At 47.6% G+C, this 20,000-nt stretch overlaps 1 protein-coding gene across 1 annotated transcript in view; it reads right to left on the reverse strand.

The window, feature by feature from the left end:
• Positions 1-20,000, reverse strand: part of LOC136944385 (adhesion G protein-coupled receptor B1-like) — a 56,979-nt gene that overhangs the window by 1,738 nt on the left and 35,241 nt on the right. Inside the window, 10 exon segments of the mRNA XM_067238133.1 lie at positions 3,237-3,299; positions 4,075-4,207; positions 10,256-10,299; positions 11,278-11,380; positions 13,458-13,533; positions 15,789-15,935; positions 17,144-17,252; positions 18,948-19,016; positions 19,562-19,710; positions 19,713-19,755. Coding sequence (XP_067094234.1) covers positions 3,237-3,299; positions 4,075-4,207; positions 10,256-10,299; positions 11,278-11,380; positions 13,458-13,533; positions 15,789-15,935; positions 17,144-17,252; positions 18,948-19,016; positions 19,562-19,710; positions 19,713-19,755 — 936 coding nt within the window.

Below are 20,000 nucleotides of genomic sequence, written 5' to 3' on the forward strand. Positions count from 1 at the left end.
TGCTTAGAACACGGGAGGATGTAGTATTCCTCGACATGCTGAGAACATGGAATAAGAGGTCAAAGGTCAAAGCAACGTCTTCAACACATCGTGGGGTCTGGGGGCGCAGAAACACAGTCAAACACACACGCAGACACACGCAAGTACACACACACACAGGCAAGCACGCATATACACACAAACATGCACTCGAGCACACAGATAAAAAAAGCAAACCCACACCACGCAACAATGCACTCACAGACTGACACAAAGATACACACACACACACACCACAGACTGACACACAGATACACACACACACCACAGACTGACACACAGATACACACACACACACACACACACACACCACAGACTGACACACAGATACACACACACACACACCACAGACTGACACACACACACACACACACACACACACACCACAGACTGACACACAGATACACACACACACCACAGACTGACACACAGATACACACACACACACCACAGACTGACACACAGATACACACACACACACACACACACCACAGACTGACACACAGATACACACACACACACACACCACACAGACTGACACACAGATACACACACACACACACACCACAGACTGACACACAGATACACACACACACACACACACCACAGACTGACACACAGATACACACACACACACACACACACACACACACAACACAGACTGACACACAAATACACACACACACCACAGACTGACACACAGATATGTGTGGGTGGGAAACGACATGACAGTGGGCTGAGGGTTAGGTTTCACTGTCTTCTTCTGTGGTTCCTCTGGAAGTCTGCAGCTGAGAGGGACTGGAGGACCAGAGGGAGGGAGGGAGGGAGGGGAGGGAGGGAGGGAGGGAGGGAGGGAGGGAGGGGAGGGGAGGGAGGGAGGGAGGGGAGGGAGGGAGGGAGGGAGGAGAGTAGAGGAAAGATCAGCCAGCAGGAAAAATGAAGTGGAAAGGGTGAGGACGGGGGAGGGAGAAAGAGAGAGAAACTAAGAAACTGAAAGAGAGAGAGCGGGAGGGAGATATATATTTATATATAGAGAGAGAGAGAGAGAGAGGGGGAGAGGGAGAGGGAGAGAGAGAGAGAAAGTGAGTGGAGAGAAAGATAGATGGAAAGCGAGGGCGAGAGAGAGAGCGATAAAGCGATGAAAGAAAAGGAGAGAGGGAGAGAGAGAAAGAGAGAGGGAGGGATAGGGAGAGAGGAAGAGAGAATGAGAGAGATAAAGCGATGAAAGAAAGGGAGAGAGAGAGGAAGAGAGAGAGAGGCTGGGTATTTGTCATTCCAGGGCAGTAGGAGGCTAGTAGCAGACAGAACGGCATGGTGCTTTAGAAGGTGCTATGTGTTGCAGCAGGAATAATTAGCATCGTAACCATGGGAGTCTCACAGAGACTCTGGATTGGAGGGGGAGAGAGCTCTTTCTCTCTCTCTCTCTCTCTCTCTCTCTCTCTCTCTCTCTCTCTCTCTCTCTCTCTCTCTCTCTCTCTCTCTCTCTCTCCGGTCATGCCTGTCTCTTTCACTGAATTCCCCCTCTCTTTCTTCCTCAATTTCTGTCTCTCTACATCTCTCTCTCTCTCTCTCCTGTTTGTCTCTTTCACTGAATCCCCACACCCTCACTGGCAGGGACTCAGGGAGAGTCAAATTGCCACCATTTGCTTCCCTGGGGGGCTGTGCAAAGCTTCCAGATTGCGACATAACAGTGTGCAGCAAGCCACGGCCATATGCCCAGGTACACAGGGACAAGCCGGCCTAGGAGGGGCAGGCATCATGAGGAGAGAGCAGGAGGCTACCATTAGCACAGAGGACACGGTAGTACTCTGACTCCTACAGGAGAGCGCCATTATGGTGGTCTGGCTCTGTGATGCTAGCACACCGCTAAGCTACGCTATGGTGGTCTGGCTCTGTGATGCTAGCACAGCGCTAACCTACGCTATGGTGGTCTGGCTCTGTGATGCTAGCACAGCGCTAACCTACGCTATGGTGGTCTGGCTCTGTGATGCTAGCACAGCGCTAACCTACGCTATGGTGGTCTGGCTCTGTGATGCTAGAATAGTGAGACTGAGAGGGGCAGTTCTGGGAGAGGGGGGAGCAGTGCCCCTGTGACAAAAAGCTTGGGCCCCGTTGTGGCCCCCCCAAATGTTGAGTCTGAATCATGATAAACATGGCCTTTTGCCAGTTAATGCCTGCAGTGCAGTGAAGAAAACTACATGACAACAATAATGTTTAATGTAACTGGCCCCTCTAACAGTACAACTGGCCCCAGCCTGGCTCCCCAGTGGAAATGGTCTAGTATCTCCACTGAGTGCTAAGCTACGCTATGGCAGTCTGGCTCTGTGATGGTAGCGGAAACAGGAAAAAGAGGGGGAGAGAGAGAGAGGTGGAGAGAGGGAGAGGAAAGAGGAAAACAGAAGAAAAAGAGAGATGCAAAAGCACAGCTGCAGATTTTCAGGGTGAATGACAAACTGAAGTCTTGATGTTCTTCTCAAGCTCTCAAACGGCTGCCACTCATCCACCGCTTCTACCTCTTCCACTCTCCTGCCGTCCTGACTCCTCCATCCCTACCACGATATACCTCCACCCTCCTCTATCCCTACCACTATATATCTCCACCCTCCTCTATCCCTACCACTATATCCCTCCACCCTCCTCCATCCCTACCACTATATACCTCCACCCTCCTCTATCCCTATATACCTCCACCCTCTATCTCCACCCTCATCTATCTACACCCTCCGCTATCTCCTCCCTCCTCTATCTCCACCCTCCTCTATCTCCTCCCTCCTCTATCTCCACCCTCCTCTATCTCCACCCTCATCTATCCCCACCCTCCTCGATCTCCACCCTCCTCGATCTCCACCCTCCTCTATCTCCACCCTCCTCTATCTCTTCCCTCCGCTATCTCCTCCCTCCTCTATCTCCACCCTCCTCTATCTCCACCCTCATCTATCCCCACCCCTCCTCGATCTCCACCCTCCTCGATCTCCACCCTCCTCTATCTCCACCCTCCTCTATCTCTTCCCTCCGCTATCTCCACCCTCATCTATCTCCACCCTCATCTATCTCCTCTATATCTTCTATCCCTTCATCCCTCCATATCTCCACTCCTGCACCTCTCCATTGCTCCACCCCTCCATGTGGGCCATGCAGAATCCTGGTGCTCCACTGTCTTCTGCTGGTGTGAGAGCCCTCCATGCCCAGACTGTTACCAGGGCAACGAGTGAACAAACTGCTTCAGAAGCACTTCCCAGTATAATAATAACTGAATCGCACTGAATGAAAATTCTGCACAAAGACACTGCCCTTGCCCCCCTAGGAAACTGGGACATGTTTGAGTAAGCGTGAATCATGCAGTCTCGCAGACACTTCCTCCTGATCACACCCTAGCTTTGGCCTGAATGCATCCAGCCCTTTCGACTAGGCCTATGTTAGTGTTAGGAGGGTACAGGGAGGGGGCGGTGAATTTGGCGATTCTAGCACAATTTTTATGCAAATTCGTCATTTCAGGTTCTTTAATTAGCATGCAACATCCCTGTGATGGATGTTGCCATGGAGACATGTGAGAGGAAGCAGGAATCAGGGTAGACGTGAACGTTCTCTTGAACATCCGTAGGCCCCAACATTTGCATTTATAATAGATCCAGTCCTATATCTTCAAATGGTTATCTTACAAAATGATAACGCTCACCGTGTAATGTATGCAAATCAATAGCCTGCAATGTGATGGTAAACTGCCTTCCTCTGCTCTGAAATGTAGAGAATGCACCGGGAGCAAAGATCCATTCATAACGTATATTTTCCCTTTGCTCCTTGGTTCAATTTGAAAGATGCCCAAATCCTTTATTTGAGAACACAGCCTGGGCTTTATGGCGTTGGCATGTAGCGAGAGAGAGGGAGGGAGAGGGAGGGAGCGCGCAAGGGATCTGTTGATATGGAATGACAATGACGCCCTTTTTCTTTCTTTTTTTTTACTAAACCGGCAGATACATTCACATAACCCATAAACATGTCTTTTTTGATACATCAGAGAATCAAGGGAGGTGTCCGACTTACCATGTCAGGATTTAGCCGTGCTAAAATGGCGAAGGTAGATAGTCTGTCACACACGCATTTGGTTCTGAATGAGTCGAGCGGCACGGCTCTGCAGCCTCTGGCTGACCAGGATCCGAGCAGCGAGGAGCTGCGGAAAAGAGAGAGAGCGATGCGGTGAATAAAAGCCCCGGTAAAAGCGAGTCAAATCACCCACGTTACACCGGCTATTTATCCCCTAATCCACTTTACATCTCTGTCGTTTGCAAGCTAGAGCGCAAAGAACGCGGTGGAAATGATGAACGTTCTGTGGCGGCGCGCGGCACAGGTTTCGGCTCGGCCAGATTACAATTGCAATAGAGGGAATACGAACATCATCCACTAAATTCGAAAAGAAAAATGTTATATTATGTTTAAACGTATAAATAGTATAAATACTGATACTATTAATATTAATGCCGTCAAAAACAAGGATATTATTATTTTAAACAATGCATTAAGTCTTCATGTGTAGCCTACATTGTTATAAATACAATATTTATGTAGTGCATGCTATGTATTTAATAATTTATTTTCTCATTTGTCGAATTACTCAGAAATGTACTTGATGTAGAACTTCAGTTTGGTAATCAATTATTCAGTTGGCATCTAAAAGTATTGCCTTTGCCATGCCACGTGACTGTACAACACCACATGGCTGTGGGGCATCCTTAAAGCTAGACCAGTCAGCGCGGACGCTTGATCGCACGCACAATGAAAAACAAATCTCCGTATAAGGAACGGGCTTAGTCTATAAAAACACCCACATAAAAACATGTAGAACCCAAAAAAAACATGTAAAAAGTATGCACAATGCTTTTATTGTTAATGTCTGTTTCAAAAAAATAATCCCAACAGCCATGCGTTCTGTGTGGAGGGAAGCTCGTGCGGAGCAGTGGATGGATGGAAACGTGAAAATCAGGACAAGGATCAGAGTACAGCTCATTCCAGTCTCACAGACACGCTCCATGTGACAGGACCATGCCCTCCTCATAGCCCTGAGCACGGCTGCATGTCAGCACTGACAACAGTATGAACTAATGATCTAATTCAATCATTAAAAGAGAGAGAGAGGGAATAGGAGAGAGAAAATAAGAGAGAGAGACAGAGACAGTGATGGAAAGGACAAACAGGCAGTATATACATACAGAATCATATCTAGATTCCGTGTTTGTAGATGTGACAACATTTTATATTTTGTATGCATTTTATTTTAAATGTAATTTATGTAATGCTGTAATTGCTCTTGTTTGGTTATGTTTGGTTGTGATTGCTCTTGTTTGGTTATGTTTGGTTGTGATTGCTCTTGTTTGGTTATATTTGGCTGTGATTGCTCTTGTTTGGTTATATTTGGCTGTGATTGCTCTTGTTTGGTTATATTTGGCTCTGATTGCTCTTGTTTGGTTATATTTGGCTGTGTCTGTAGTGAGCACGCTCAAGCACATTCCTAACAACTACGTTCTTCTATATGCCCATTCAGTACCATCATATCTACATACAGTACCATCATGTCTACATACAGTACCATCATGTCTACATACAGTACCATCATATCTACATTCAGTACCATCATATCTACATTCAGTACCATCATATCTACATACAGTACCATCATATCTACATACAGTACCATCATGTCTACATACAGTACCATCATGTCTACATACAGTACCATCATATCTACATTCAGTACCATCATATCTACATACAGTACCATCATATCTACATTCAGTACCATCATGTCTACATATAGTACCATCATATCTACATACAGTACCATCATATCTACATACAGTACCATCATATCTACATTCAGTACCATCATGTCTACATACAGTACCATCATATCTACATTCAGTACCATCATGTCTACATACAGTACCATCATATCTACATACAGTACCATCATATCTACATTCAGTACCATCATGTCTACATACAGTACCATCATATCTACATACAGTACCATCATATCTACATTCAGTACCATCATGTCTACATACAGTACCATCATATCTACATTCAGTACCATCATATCTACATTCAGTACCATCATGTCTACATACAGTACCATCATATCTACATTCAGTACCATCGTATCTACATACAGTACCATCATATCTACATTCAGTACCATCATATCTACATTCAGTACCATCATGTCTACATACAGTACCATCATATCTACATTCAGTACCATCATATCTACACGGGGTTCTGGTGGATTCTGACTGTGTTATCAAGGCCTCTCTCTGACTGTGTTACCCAGGACTCTCTCTGATTGTGTTTACCAAGGCCTCTCTCTGACTGTGTTACCCAGGACTCTCTCTGATTGTGTTTACCAAGGCCTCTCTCTGACTGTGTTACCCAGGACTCTCTCTGACTGTGTTACTCAGGACTCTCTCTGAATGTGTTTACCAAGACCTCTCTCTGACTGTCTTACCAAGGCCTATCTCTGACTGTGTTTACTAAGACCTCTCTCTGACTGTGTTACCCAGGACTCTCTCTGATTGTGTTTACCAAGGCCTCTCTCTATGACTGTGTTACCCAGGCCTCTCTCTGACTGTGTTACCCAGGCCTCTCTATGACTGTGTTTACCAAGGCCTCTCTCTGACTGTGTTACCCAGGACTCTCTCTGACTGTGTTTACCAAGGCCTCTCTCTGACTGTGTTACCCAGGCCTCTCTCTAACTGTGTTTACCAAGGCCTCTTTCTGACTGTGTTACCCAGGACTCTCTCTGATTGTGTTACCCAGGACTCTCTCTGACTGTGTTACCCAGGACTCTCTCTGACTGTGTTACCAAGTCCTCTCTCTGACTGTGTTACCCAGGACTCTCTCTGACTGTGTTACCCAGGACTCTCTCTGACTGTGTTTACCAAGGCCTCTCTCTGACTGTGTTACCCAGGACTCTCTCTAACTGTGTTTACCAAGGCCTCTCTCTGACTGTGTTACCCAGGACTCTCTCTGATTGTGTTACCAAGTCCTCTCTCTGACTGTGTTACCCAGGACTCTCTCTGACTGTGTTACCCAGGACTCTCTCTGACTGTGTTACCAAGTCCTCTCTCTGACTGTGTTACCCAGGACTCTGTCTGAATGTGTTATCTAGATCTTACATAGATACAGCACACACACACACACAGGCATACACATGCATACACACACAAGCCATGCACACAAGAACATGCACACACATACACACGCACACAAGCCCCAACGCACACACAAGCACATATACACATGCACGCACACACACATGCCCCCAAACACACACACCTACACACGCGCACACACATACAAGCACTTATACACAAACCTCAGCCTCCAACATCAGAGTTACCCAGAGGGCAACAGGCCCCACTCAACAACCCTCCACAGGGTTACCCAGAGGGCAACAGGCCCCACTCAACAACCCTCCACAGGGTTACCCAGAGGGCAACAGGCCCCACTCAACAACCCTCCACAGGGTTACCCAGAGGGCAACAGGCCCCACTCAACAACCCTCCACAGGGTTACCCAGAGGGCAACAGGCCCCACTCAACAACCCTCCACAGGGTTACCCAGAGGGCAACGGGGCCTAGAGCACTGAGCGCCCGTCGGGTGAGAATGAAATGAAAGAGGAGAACAAGAGACTGAGGGATAACAGAGAGTGACACAAAGAAAGAGAGAGAGTTGGAGAGAGAGATGGAGACAAAGAAAGAGAGAGAGAGCTACAGATAGGAGAGACAGGATTAAGGAGGGAGAGAGACTAAGAAATAGAGAGAGAGGGAGACTAAGAGAGAAGAAAACTGAGACTGACAGAAAGAGAGCAGGAAAGAAAGAGACTGAGAGAAAGAGATTGAGACAGAGAGAGGGAGAGAGAGAGACTGAGAGCCATGGAGGAGAGAGAGATGCAGAGTGGAGTTGCAGACTGTTGCCCGTAGGAGAAGAGTGCTAACATTAGCACATAACTCTAATAGAAATCCAATATATTATAAATCCACACAGTCTCTGTGGAGGGAATGATTAGACCACTCTTCCTGCCAACCAGACAACCTGCCGGCCAGCCAGCCATCCAGTCAGCCATCCATCCAGCCATCCAGCCAGCCAGCCAGCCAGCCAGCCATCCAGCCATCCAGCCAGCCATCCAGCCAGCCATCCAGCCAGCCAGCCAGCCATCCAGCCATCCAGAAAGCGAGTCAGACAGTCAGACAGTCAGGACAGGAAGTACAGGAGTCAGAGGTGACAACCAGATGAACAGATGAGGGTGTGAAGAAGAAGAAGAAGAGGAGGAGGAGAGGAGGAGGAGAGGTGGAGGAGGAGAGGAGGAGGGGATGAGGAGAGGAGGAGGGGGAGAGGAGGAGGAGAGGAGGAGTGGACGGGAGGAGGATAGGAGGAGGGGAGGAGGAGGGGAGGAGGAGAGGAAGAGGGGAGGAGGAGGAGGAGGAAAAAGATGATGGAGCTGTAGTTATTGATCTCAACAGAGAGAGAGAGAGAGGAAGAGACAGAGACTTCTCTCTCTCTCTCTTTCTCTCTCTCTCCGTCAAGCCCACACCAGCTGACAAGGATGCAGCAACAGACTCCAATTTCTCCCCCAAATATGAGCTCATTAATCATCGCTGCTGCCCTAGAAGTAGTTTAGTTTTGCTTACATGTACCTCCCTCCTGTTTCATCTCTGCATCTCCTCACCACACACACACACACACACACTCACACTATCCATCACACACATACACACACCCACACACACAGAACCTGACAGACACACACGGGCCGATCAACAGACACACACACACGCACACACACAGACTCACGGAGTCACAGGCTGTGTCGTTTGATCAGACTGTTTGTCCTCTGTCCATCTCTGTCTCTGTCTGTCCCTCTCTTGAGTTCTCTTTCTTTTAGAAGACGTTTTTCTTTCTCTTCCTGACTGTACATCGTCTGTTCCCTTCATATTTTCTTTCCCTCTTTCTGGCTGTCTTCCATTCTATTCTTTCGATCTTAGGCTTGTTCGTGTCGTCCCTTCCTCTAACTCTCTCCTTCTCAACTTCCCTTCCTCTAACTCTCTTTTTTCTGTCCATCTCTCCCTTTCTCTCGCTTTCTCTCTTTCCTTCTCTCCCTGTCTCCCTTTCTCAACCTCTTTAGCAGTCTCAATAATGTCTCTCTCTCTCTCTCTCTCTCTCTCTCTCTCTCTCTCTCTGTGTCTGTCTGTCTCTCTGTCTCTTTATCTGTCTGTCTCTTTATCTGTCTGTGTCTCTCTCTGTCTCTGTCTCTCTCTGTGTGTCTCTCTCTCTCTGTCTGTCTCTCCCTCTGTAGATCTATATTTACCAGGCCACACTTTTTTTTAATTCGTGGACTGAGGCGAGGAATGTTCCATGGCTCTCTGTGTAACACAAGTGTACGTACCTATCTAAATGCAAATGTACAACTGGCATTCCAGTAGGGCTGTGGGCGCAAGATGTTTCTCTCTTCTCGCTTGCTCGCTCTCTCACATCCACATGCTCTCTCTCTTTCTCTCTCTCTCTCTTCTCTCTGTCGCCCTCTTTTCATTTTTAAAACAGAAAGGGCACTTTTAAATGTACAAGGAGTAAATGAGCAGTGCTGGAAATGGACCCACTTTAACTGTGAAATCAAACTGGAAAATGTGTCCCTCTCTCACCAAGTTCTTATTTTATTTTATTCTCCTCGGCTCCACTTGCCGCCTTCTCCATCTCTCTCTCTCTCTCTCTCTCTCTCTCTCTCTCTCTCTCTCTCTCTCTCTCTCTCTCTCTCTCTCTCTCTCTTTCTCTCTCTCTCTCTCCCTCTCTCTATTTCTCTCCATCCATCCATCCCCCCCTCCCTCCCTTCCTCCCTCCCTCTCTCTTTCAGTGAAAGAGTTCAGAGTCTCTCTCCATGTGTTGGTGTATATGTGTGTGTGGGCACGGAGAAAAGCTATGAGCGACACTTTTAATTTTCCATACGCCTCATCACTGTCTGGTGCGCCTCCACACACACACTCACACACACACACACACACACTTACATCCCATCACAGGGTGACGAGCCTTCACGCTAACCCCCCAAAGCTCGTCTCTAGTCCAAGTGGTCAGACTCATGAGTAGGAGATGAAGAGAGAGGGAGGGGTGAGGGGGTGAGAGGTGGGTGACGATGACGGGGTTGCCTCAGCCAATCGGAGTGACTTACCTGTCACTCTCGTCCCAGGAGATGCACGTCTGATTGGTGGTGTGCTGGTCAGAGAGAGAGAGAGAGACAAAGGGAGAAAGTCAGACTGGTAAAGTATCCTGTGATCCGTTTTTTATTGGGTGTGCTCAGGCCTTCGGCGAGCACAACCATTGTTCTCTCACATATATATTTATTATTATGTTTTATTTATTTTCCCAACCCTGAGGATCTGTCAATATTTGGACTACATAGACATCGTCTGTGTCAAACGTTTGGTCTTGGTAGCGATTGAGTTGCTTGTTTTTTTATTTATGTTCCGTTGCACGGTTTAGGCTGAAATTAAGTTTTTGTGGCAAAAAGTCCCTTGTGCCAACAAATGGTATTAACATCACAACGTCAGCACTCGTTAGCAACGACGCATGGATACAACGTGCATAGATGTGCTGTTGCACAGCGAGTATCGTATCGTGCCGTGGTGTACTAGCAGCATCATACATTTAAGCAAATCAAGACTTGCATGTATAGTAAGTAATGTCACATTAAAGAATGTATTTAAACTCAAGCTTGTGTGGTGCGTCGCTGGCTTCAATGCCACAGCCTAAACTTTATGTCAAAAGAAATTTTGGCTAGCCACAGCAGCTAGCTTGCTCGTAGCAAACTTCTTTTGAATTAGCCATTTCCCCCTAAATAAATGTCAAGCTTATTTACGTTTTTGGGGGCATATTTTCAGTTAGCAGACGGTACTGTTTGAATCGCGATTCCATCTGAAATACTGCCGGTGACAACGTTGTTACAGTAGCTTGTTTCAAAGGGGGTTCTTAATGAATTATGCAATATGAGTAACGTTAGGCTAATGCTTGAAAATATCACTAGAAGGGAAAAACTTAAGAGGATGGACCCACCTGCAACCGAGCACACCCTACAATTTCCCCAGAATTTGTAACCTCTCTAGTTGGATATTACATTTGTATTTGTATTTTACAGTTCAAGACACATTGAAAGGTGGGTTGCGATTGAGGACACGGAGGTCAGAGGTCACTCACGTTGTGGAGATGGGAAAACTGGACCTCAACAGGTGTGGAGAGGGACTCTGGGGTCGGCTTTATGGTCACTGAGATCACCCTGGAGTTGAGCACTGTGTTGTTTCTACCCAGGAAACACAGAAACATTTACTTTAGTAAAAAATATTTGTAATAAACAGTCAAGGCTGTGTTAATAGCATTAGATGGATGGATGGAGTCAAGGCTGTGTTAATAGCATTAGATGGATGGATGGAGTCAAGGCTGTGTTAATAGCATTAGATGGATGGATGGAGTCAAGGCTGTGTTAATAGCATTAGATGGATGGATGGAGTCAAGGCTGTGCTAATAGCATTAGATGGATGGATGGAGTCAAGGCTGTGTTAATAGCATTAGATGGATGGATGGAGTCAAGGCTGTGCTAATAGCATTAGATGGATGGATGGAGTCAAGGCTGTGTTAATAGCATTAGATGGATGGATGGAGTCAAGGCTGTGCTAATAGCATTAGATGGATGGATGGAGTCAAGGCTGTGTTAATAGCATTAGATGGATGGATGGAGTCAAGGCTGTGTTAATAGCATTAGATGGATGGATGGAGTCAAGGCTGTGTTCATACCCTCCTGCCCCAGTGCCCCAGGCTGCAAGGCCTTGTTTGCCCTCTGTGACATTACAGTAAATACTTTACAAGATCCAGCCCATGCCACCCCTCTTCCCCAAAGCCCAGCCTCGCTGTGTTCTGACTGGTTCTTATGGCAAATGCAGCCTGATCCATAAGTTCTTCTTATCTGTAGTTCGGGGGCTGCAGCTTTCAGATTGTAATTATGTTCAGTAATTGCATGCTGTACAACATCAGTTATACAAATGATAGCTTTGGTCGCAGACAAAACACGCCTTGTCCTGATGCTGCCTTGTCTTGTTCAGACGCTGCTGAGCCACTCTCTCTCTCTCTCTCTCTCTCTCTCTCTCTCTCTCTCTCTCTCTCTTTCTTTCTCTCTCTCTCTCTCTCTCTCTCTCTCTCTCTCTCTCTCTCTCTCTCTCTCTCTCTCTCTCTCTCTCTCTCTCTATCTCTCTCTCTCTCTCTCTCTCTCTCTCACACACACTCAGCTTCTTTCTCTCTTTCAACTTCTCTCTGCCTCTCTCTTTCTCTCTCAACTTCTCTTTGCCTCCCTCTCTCTGCCTCTCTCTCTGCCTCTCTCTCTCACTGCTATAAAAAATACATATATCTCTCTCCTACAAAAATGGCATCTCTCTCTCCTGTAAAAATGCCCTCTACCCTCCTCTACAAAACTCCATATGTCTCTCTCCTGTAAAAACATCTCCCGCTCTCCTTATAAAAAAGACATCTCTCGCTCTCATTATAAAAAAGACATCTCTCGCTCTCCTTATAAAAACGACATCTCCCTCTCTCCTCTCCAAACACAATCAGTCACCTTAAATGTATGTGTCACGAGACCCTGTCTAAAAGTCAGGCTGTTTCCTTACGTGAAAAAAAAAAGTAATAATGAGGGGAAAAAGACCTGAAAAGAAATATAATGAAAAGAAGGATAAGGTGAACAGAGGAGCAGGCGGAGCGAAAGAAAGAAAGAATGATAGAACAAGAGAACATCATCCTGGACTCCATCAGCTCGGGAGAAGGTGTGTGTCTGTGTGTGTGTGTGTGTGTGCACGCACTCGCGCGTGTATGTGCGCGTGTGCGTGTTAGAGAGAGCGATTCTGCCTCTCGCCATACCTAACCACCTTATCATGCTGCACGGGTACATCAACATAATGAAGATTTCTTCTCAGTAGGAGAGCCAGCTATAGATCACCACACACACACACACACACGCACACACACACACATGCACACAGCGTGCCAGGACACGGCACAGGCAGAGCAGTGTTTGGTAATGACACTGAACCACCCACCAGGCTCGTTCAGACCCTCCAGATTCAGGGAGATGAAGAGATGGCGTGAAAATGTGCCATCAAACACGGTCATCCATCAGAGGAGGTAGGTGACAGAGAGGGAGAGAGAGAGAGTGGGAGGGAGGGAGGCAGAAAGAGAGGGAGAGAGAGAGAGGGAGGGAGGCAGAAAGAGGGAGAGAGAGAGAGAGAGGGAGGGAGACAGAAAGAGAGGGAGACAGAGGGAGAAGGAGAGGAGGAGGGAGATGGAAAAGAAGAGAAAGAAGGAGAGGGAGAAGAGAAGCGTTTGTTACGTACCTCTCCAGGGACAGGATGCTGCCCAGGTTCTTGTACAGCACTATCCCCGTCACGAACGCCGTGGAGTCGTCTGCGTCTGAGATACAAAACAAATGCACCCCAAGTCAGAGAGGATGGGATTCCCGAAGACCAGAGAGAAAGAGAGAGGACCAAAGGCATGGGAGGAAGGAGAGAAAGGACCACACAAAGAGAAAGAGAAGGAGGAGAGAGAGCGAGAGAGAGAGAGTGAGAGGTAGAGAGGTAGAGAGAGAGAGAGAGAGAGAGAGAGAGAGAGAGAGAGAGAGAGAGAGAGAGAGAGAGAGAGAGAGAGAGAGAGAGAGAGAGAGAGAGAGAGAGAGAGAGGGTGTTGACCTACAGTCCTAGTTAGTAATGGCTTGCTTTGAAGAGAGCAAGATAAAGAATCCAGGTCCCTCAGTCTCTCTGCAGCCCCCTTGAGCTCTTTACAGTGGGCTGGCCTACATGACTAGCCATCTATAAAGACAGCTCATACACACCACCTCACACACACACACACACACACACACACACACACACACTCTCATTACACAGAAACAGTTCAAACACACAATGATACATGCGTGTGCACACACACACACACACAGACAGAATCACACACTTTACACAAAGACCCTGAAGGATAGTGGGATGAAAAAAAATCCTGACACACCGACTTTAATTCCAAAATTGGTTGCCATGGAAGCATGGCCAGGAATACCATAGCGTGCTGTCTGTTGCCGAGTGTGTGTAAGTGTGAGTGAGTGAGTGAGTGTGAGCGTGAGTGTGAGCGTGACCGTGTGAGTGTGTGTATGTTTGTGAGCGTGTGTGTGTGTGTGTGTTTATGTGAGTGAGTGTGAGTGTGTGTGTAAGTGTGTGTGTGTGTGTGTGAAAGTGAGTGTTTGTGAGCGTGAGTGTGTGTGTGAGTGTGTGTGTGTGTGTGTGAGAGTGAGTGTGTGTGAGCGTGTGTGTGTGTGTGTGTGTGTGAGTGTGTGTGTGAATGTGAGTGTGTGTATGTTTGTGAGCGTGTGTGTGTGTGTGAGTGAGTGTGTGTGTGAGCGTGTGTGTGTGAGTGTGAGTATGTGGAGACTACATTAAATGGATGTTTTTGTCTCTTTCACCCTCAGAGACGGCTCTCTGTGAAAGCTTTAGTACTACAGGAGGAGGACAGAGGACAAGACCTGAGGATGGACATGATGGAATGTCACACACACATACATACACATACACACACTCACATACACACTCACACACTCAGTCTGCAGGACTCCCATGGGCATCAGATGTGTGTGCATGTGTGCATGTTTTTGGGAGTGTAGCGTGTGTGTGAGTGTGCATATTTAGTCAGTGTGTAGGTGTGTGTGTGTGTTTGATGTGATGTGATGAAAGTTGACATGTCATGTTTCCAAAAGACTTCTGGAATTTAGTCATATTGACAGCCACAGAAAATGGAGGTGTGTTGTGTTGTGTTGGGTGTGTGTGTGTGTGTGTGTGTGAAAGAGAGAGAGAGTGTAGGCACCTGAGTGTGTGTGTGTGTTTTTGTCTTTGCCCCGCTGTTTCAAAGCATTAGAAAAGCTACTGAAGGATGCCACTTCAATCAACCAATAGCGCGTAGCGATGACCCCCCGTGGGCGGGATCACAGTCAGCTCATCAGGTGATTGGCAGGGAGGACTGTGGACAGGCTTTCAGTGCCATGGAGACACCATGGAGACACACCTCCCGGTGGGGGGTAAATTTGCTGTAATTGCTCCTGATTGGCTCCTGGTGATGACTGATTAGGAGTGACGGCTTTATCAGCATGACAGAGAGAGAGTCTCACTGCTCTTCTGAATACACACACACACACACACACACACACACACACACAGAGACAGGCTGCTCTTCTGAATACACACACACACACACAGAGAGAGACAGGTTGCTCTTCTGAATACACACACACACACACACACACACAGAGAGACATGCTGCTCTTCTGAATACACACACAGAGAGACAGACAGACAGACACACAGACTGACGGACAGACAGACTGCCACTCAGACAGACAGGCTGATGGACAGACACACACACACACACAGACAGAGTGTGTGTATGTGTGTGTTTTCGGTGGGTGTGTATTTGTATGTCTCAATATCTGCTATGATTGTGTGTCCATGTGTCTGCGCATGTGTGTTTTTTTTTTGTGTCTGTGTGTCTATATTTTGAATGTGTGTCTGTGTATTCTGTGTGTGGATGTGTGAGTGGGTGTGTATATGGCATGTGTGTGTGAGTGTATTGTCTGTGTGTGTGTGTGTGCGGCGTGCGTGCGTGTGTTTGTAGATGTGTGTGCTCACCAGGCTGCTGTCCTGTGGAGAGGACGTTCTTGGAGACGGTGACCCTGTCGTCAGAGCTGCGGGCCCACTCCACCATGCCCCGCCAGCCCTTCATGGGGAACGTGATGTCTGCATTGCCCACCACTGGACGCTTGTGGATGCTCAGCACTGCAGGGGAGGGGGGGGTGGGGACACTTTGACTTTCATTTTATCTTTATTGGGCAGGAAGAACTGCCAGCTAACCACTAGTCACATGACAACAACCATTTTGGATCCAACTTACTGATATTGAAAAATAAATCAAGTCAAATACATTTTTTACAGACAAAAAACTGCAATATAACCGCACAAGGCACTCTCCCACACAGGAACAAACTCTTCCATCTCTCCCACCAGCTCCCAATATGAAAGCTCAATACGTAACCTTGCCCTGACCAGCCCAGCAACACTGTGACCCTACTCCCAGGAGCCTACTCTTCCGTGTCTTCCATATTGCCAACTTTGCCTGCCCAAATAAATCATTCAGGAGACATGATCTCCTCTTCTCCTGCGCTGTGTACTAGAGTCCTGCACCGGGTCGGGTACCCGAGGATCCCCGCGGGTACCAGGCTAAAATTTAAAAAGTTCTGGTTAAGGGAAAAAAAGATGTCAACCCATGAGACGGTTTGCGGTTCAAAACTAATATATTGCGTCAATATAGGGAGTCAGGTGGCTGAGCGGTGAGGGAATCAGGCTAGTAATCCAAAGGTTGCCAGTTCGATTCCCGGTCATGCCAACTGATGTTGTGTCCTTGGGCAAGGCACTTCACCCTACTTGCCTCAGGGGAATGTCCCTGTACTTACTGTAAGTCGCTCTGGATAAGAGCGTCTGCTAAATGACTAAATGTAAATGTAAATGTATTGCGGGTCGGAAAAGTTATTTCAATCTGTGTTTAATGTTCTAATTTGCATGATACTCAAGAAGTTAATATCCTATCAGATACAACGTTAGTGAGTAATCTGCAGCTAAATCTGCTGTTTGGAAGGATTAGGGGGTAATCGTGGACACAAGGCTACAATTTCCTTTTACGATTTCGGTTGTCAATTTACGCATTGTGTTGTGAAAAATACAGTACCCAGCCTGCCACTGGGAGCAGGGTGACTACAGTACCCAGCCTGCCACTGGGAGCATGGTGACTACAGTACCCAGCCTGCCACTGGGAGCAGGGTGACTACAGTACCCAGCCTGCCACTGGGAGCAGAGTGACTACAGGAAGTAAGGTTACTCAAGGAAGTAGAGTTACAACAGTACACAGCCCTGGGACAGGAAGTAGGGTTTTTCCAGCGAGTTTAGGGGTCAATGTTGGCCAAAGTTAAAGTCTGGAGGTGAAGACTCACCTAGGTTATCGGTGACCTCATACATGTCCTGGAAATCCTTCATCCTTTGACCGATGACATCCACAAAGTCTTCCACCAGACAAAATAGTTCCTTTATGTTAGGACCCAACTGGAGAGACGGAGAGAGAGAGAGACAAAAAAAGAAATAGAGAGATAGAGACAAAAAGAAGAGAGAGAGAGACAAGATGAGAGCGAGAGAGAGAGAGCGACAGAGAGAGACAGAAAAAAAGACGGACAAAACAAAGATGTAAAGGAGCCAGAGAGTTAAAGACAGTTTTTGTAACCATCAGTATTCATCAGTATCCATATCCCATTGACTTCTGTCTAGATTACATTCCTGAGAGCCATTAGACGTCCCTGTTCTCATTTACATTGTGTACTTTCACATTCTGCTCACTCTGCCCGGAGCTGGGCTTCTCTCCATGTGCTCATTCTTGACTTGGTGCCCTGAAGTCTGTGTGTGAGTGTTTGTGTGTTTGTGTATGTGTGTGCGTGTGTGTGTGTGTGTGTATGTGTGTGTGTGAGAGAGAGAGAGAGAGAGAGAGAGAGAGAGAGAGAGAGAGACGGTCTGTTCTGCTAACAGTGTTTGTGTGAAGCGTGTTCCTAGGAGATTTACATTTTACGTTCTATTAATTTAGCAGACGCTGTTATCCAAAGTGACGTACCAAGAGGTCACACAGTAAAGTAAGACTCTAGTGCAGTGTACTACAATACTACATTAATACTACAGTGTATTGCAATACTACAAAAATACTTTAATGCAACTACAGTGTATCAATAACATCTCAAGTGCTGAAGTATTTAGCAACAAGATGGATGTGGAGAGAAGCAAATGAACAGAACTGGAGAAGGAAGAGGAGGAGGAGGAGGAGGAGGAGGAGGCGGAAGAGGAAGAGGAGGAGGAGAGGGAGATGAGGAGGAGAAGGAGAAGGAGAGGGAGAGGGAGAGGGAGAGGGAGAAGGAGGAGGAGGAGGAGGAGGAGGAGGAGGAGGAGGAGGAAGAGAAGGAAGAGGAGGAGAGGGAGAGGAGGAGGAGAGGGAGAGGGAGAAGGAGGAGGAGGAGAGGGAGAGGAGGAGGAGAGGGAGAGAAGGAAGAGAAGGAAGAGAAGGAAGAGGAGGAGAGGGAGAGGAGGAGTAGAGGGAGAAGGAGGAGGAGGAGAGGAAGAAGAGGAGGAGAGGGAGAAGGAGGAGGAAGAGGAGGAGAGGGAGAGGGAGAGGAGGAGGAGGAGGAAGAGAAGGTAGAGGAGGATGAGGTAGAGGAGGAGGAGAGTAAGAGGAGGACGAGAGGGAGAGGGAGAGGAGGAGGAGAGGGAGAGAAGGAAGAGGAGGATGAGGAAGAGGAGGAGCAGGGAGAGTGAGGAGGAGGATGAAGAGGAGGAGGAGAGGGACAAGGAGAACGAGGAGGAAGAGAAGGAGGAGGAGGGGGGGGGCAGTGTATGTGTGTTCTCCATCACCCATCAGATCCAACACATGCTGCTATCTAACACCTCCCTCATCTTCTCATGGTCTCTGGCTGCCAATCACTGATGGAGTCTCTGGATGGTAGCTCTGCCTGTCTGCCTGCCTGCCTGCCTGCCTGCCTGCCTGCCTGCCTGCCTGTCTGCCTGTCTGTCTGTCTGTCTGCCTGTCTGTCTGTCTGTCTGTCTGTCTGCCTGCCTGCCTGCCTGTCTGCCTGTCTGCCTGTCTGCCTGTCTGTCTGTCTGTCTGTCTGTCTGTCTGCCTGTCTGTCTGCCTGTCTGCCTGTCTGCCTGTCTGTCTGTCTGCCTGTCTGCCTGTCTGCTTGTCTTTCCCACACAAACACTCACCAGCTGGGCCTCCTCCCATCTCTCCCTGTTCTCATCCATCAGCAGGTTGCTGACAGACTGGACAAAGTTCTGAAAGACAGACAGAGAGAGAGACAGACAGACAGAGAGACAGACAGAGAGAGGAGAGACACAGAGAGAAGAAAGAGACACAGACAGAGAGAGACACAGACAGACACACAGAGAGAAGAGAGAGACAGAAAGACAGACAGATGGAGACACAGACAGAGAGAAGAGAGAATTAATTGACAAAGAGACAGAAAACCAACCAGATGTACAGAGAGAGAAAGAGGGAAAGAGAGAGAGAAGGAGAGAGAGATTGAGAGGGAGACAGATAGAGAGAGATACAAACATGGTCTTTAGTCTTATATATTTTCTCAATTTTCCTCTGGAATACAAGCTTTCACTTATTCATAATAAACCAAAATAAAATCCAAGTAAACTAAACCAAATTCCAAACTGGTATGATAAAAAAGCGCCTATTTACAGTAAAAAAACAACTACTAACTTATTAATTTTAATCTGGACCCCACTCCAAAACTTACCTCCATGTGCAGAAATCATTTACTTAATACAGTAAATGAAATCAAATTCAAATCAATGTAATCCCAGCCCACCTTCATGTCAGCGCTGCTGGGACTGTTGTAGACCCTCCTGAAGATCTCCGTCATGTTCCTCAGCACGTCCACGGTGGCCAGCAGGTCCCCGCTGTAGCTCGTCCCGTCACTGGACGTCACCCTCAGCTTGGTCATCACCTCGGAGACGCGTCCCCCACGTAGCCCCGCTGGGCCTTCTGCAGGTGCTCCCTGGTCTGGGGGGGGGGGGGGGGGAGGAGGTGTCAAAGAAAGTATGAGTCACCATGGAAACAGGACAATGAAGCCTTTCAAAAACCCTTACTAAACGTCTGCAGAGGGGAGGGAACAGTGGTGTGTCTGTGTGTGTGTGTCTGTCCAAGATACGGGCTCATCTCCAGCTCCTCATCTCCAGCTCCTCATCTCCAGCTCCTCATCTCCAGCTCCTCCCAAACCCCCCTGCAGAGCCTGTCTGAGTGCTGTG

Source organism: Osmerus mordax, chromosome 6 (assembly GCF_038355195.1).
Source record: "Osmerus mordax isolate fOsmMor3 chromosome 6, fOsmMor3.pri, whole genome shotgun sequence".
Lineage (NCBI taxonomy): Eukaryota > Metazoa > Chordata > Actinopteri > Osmeriformes > Osmeridae > Osmerus > Osmerus mordax.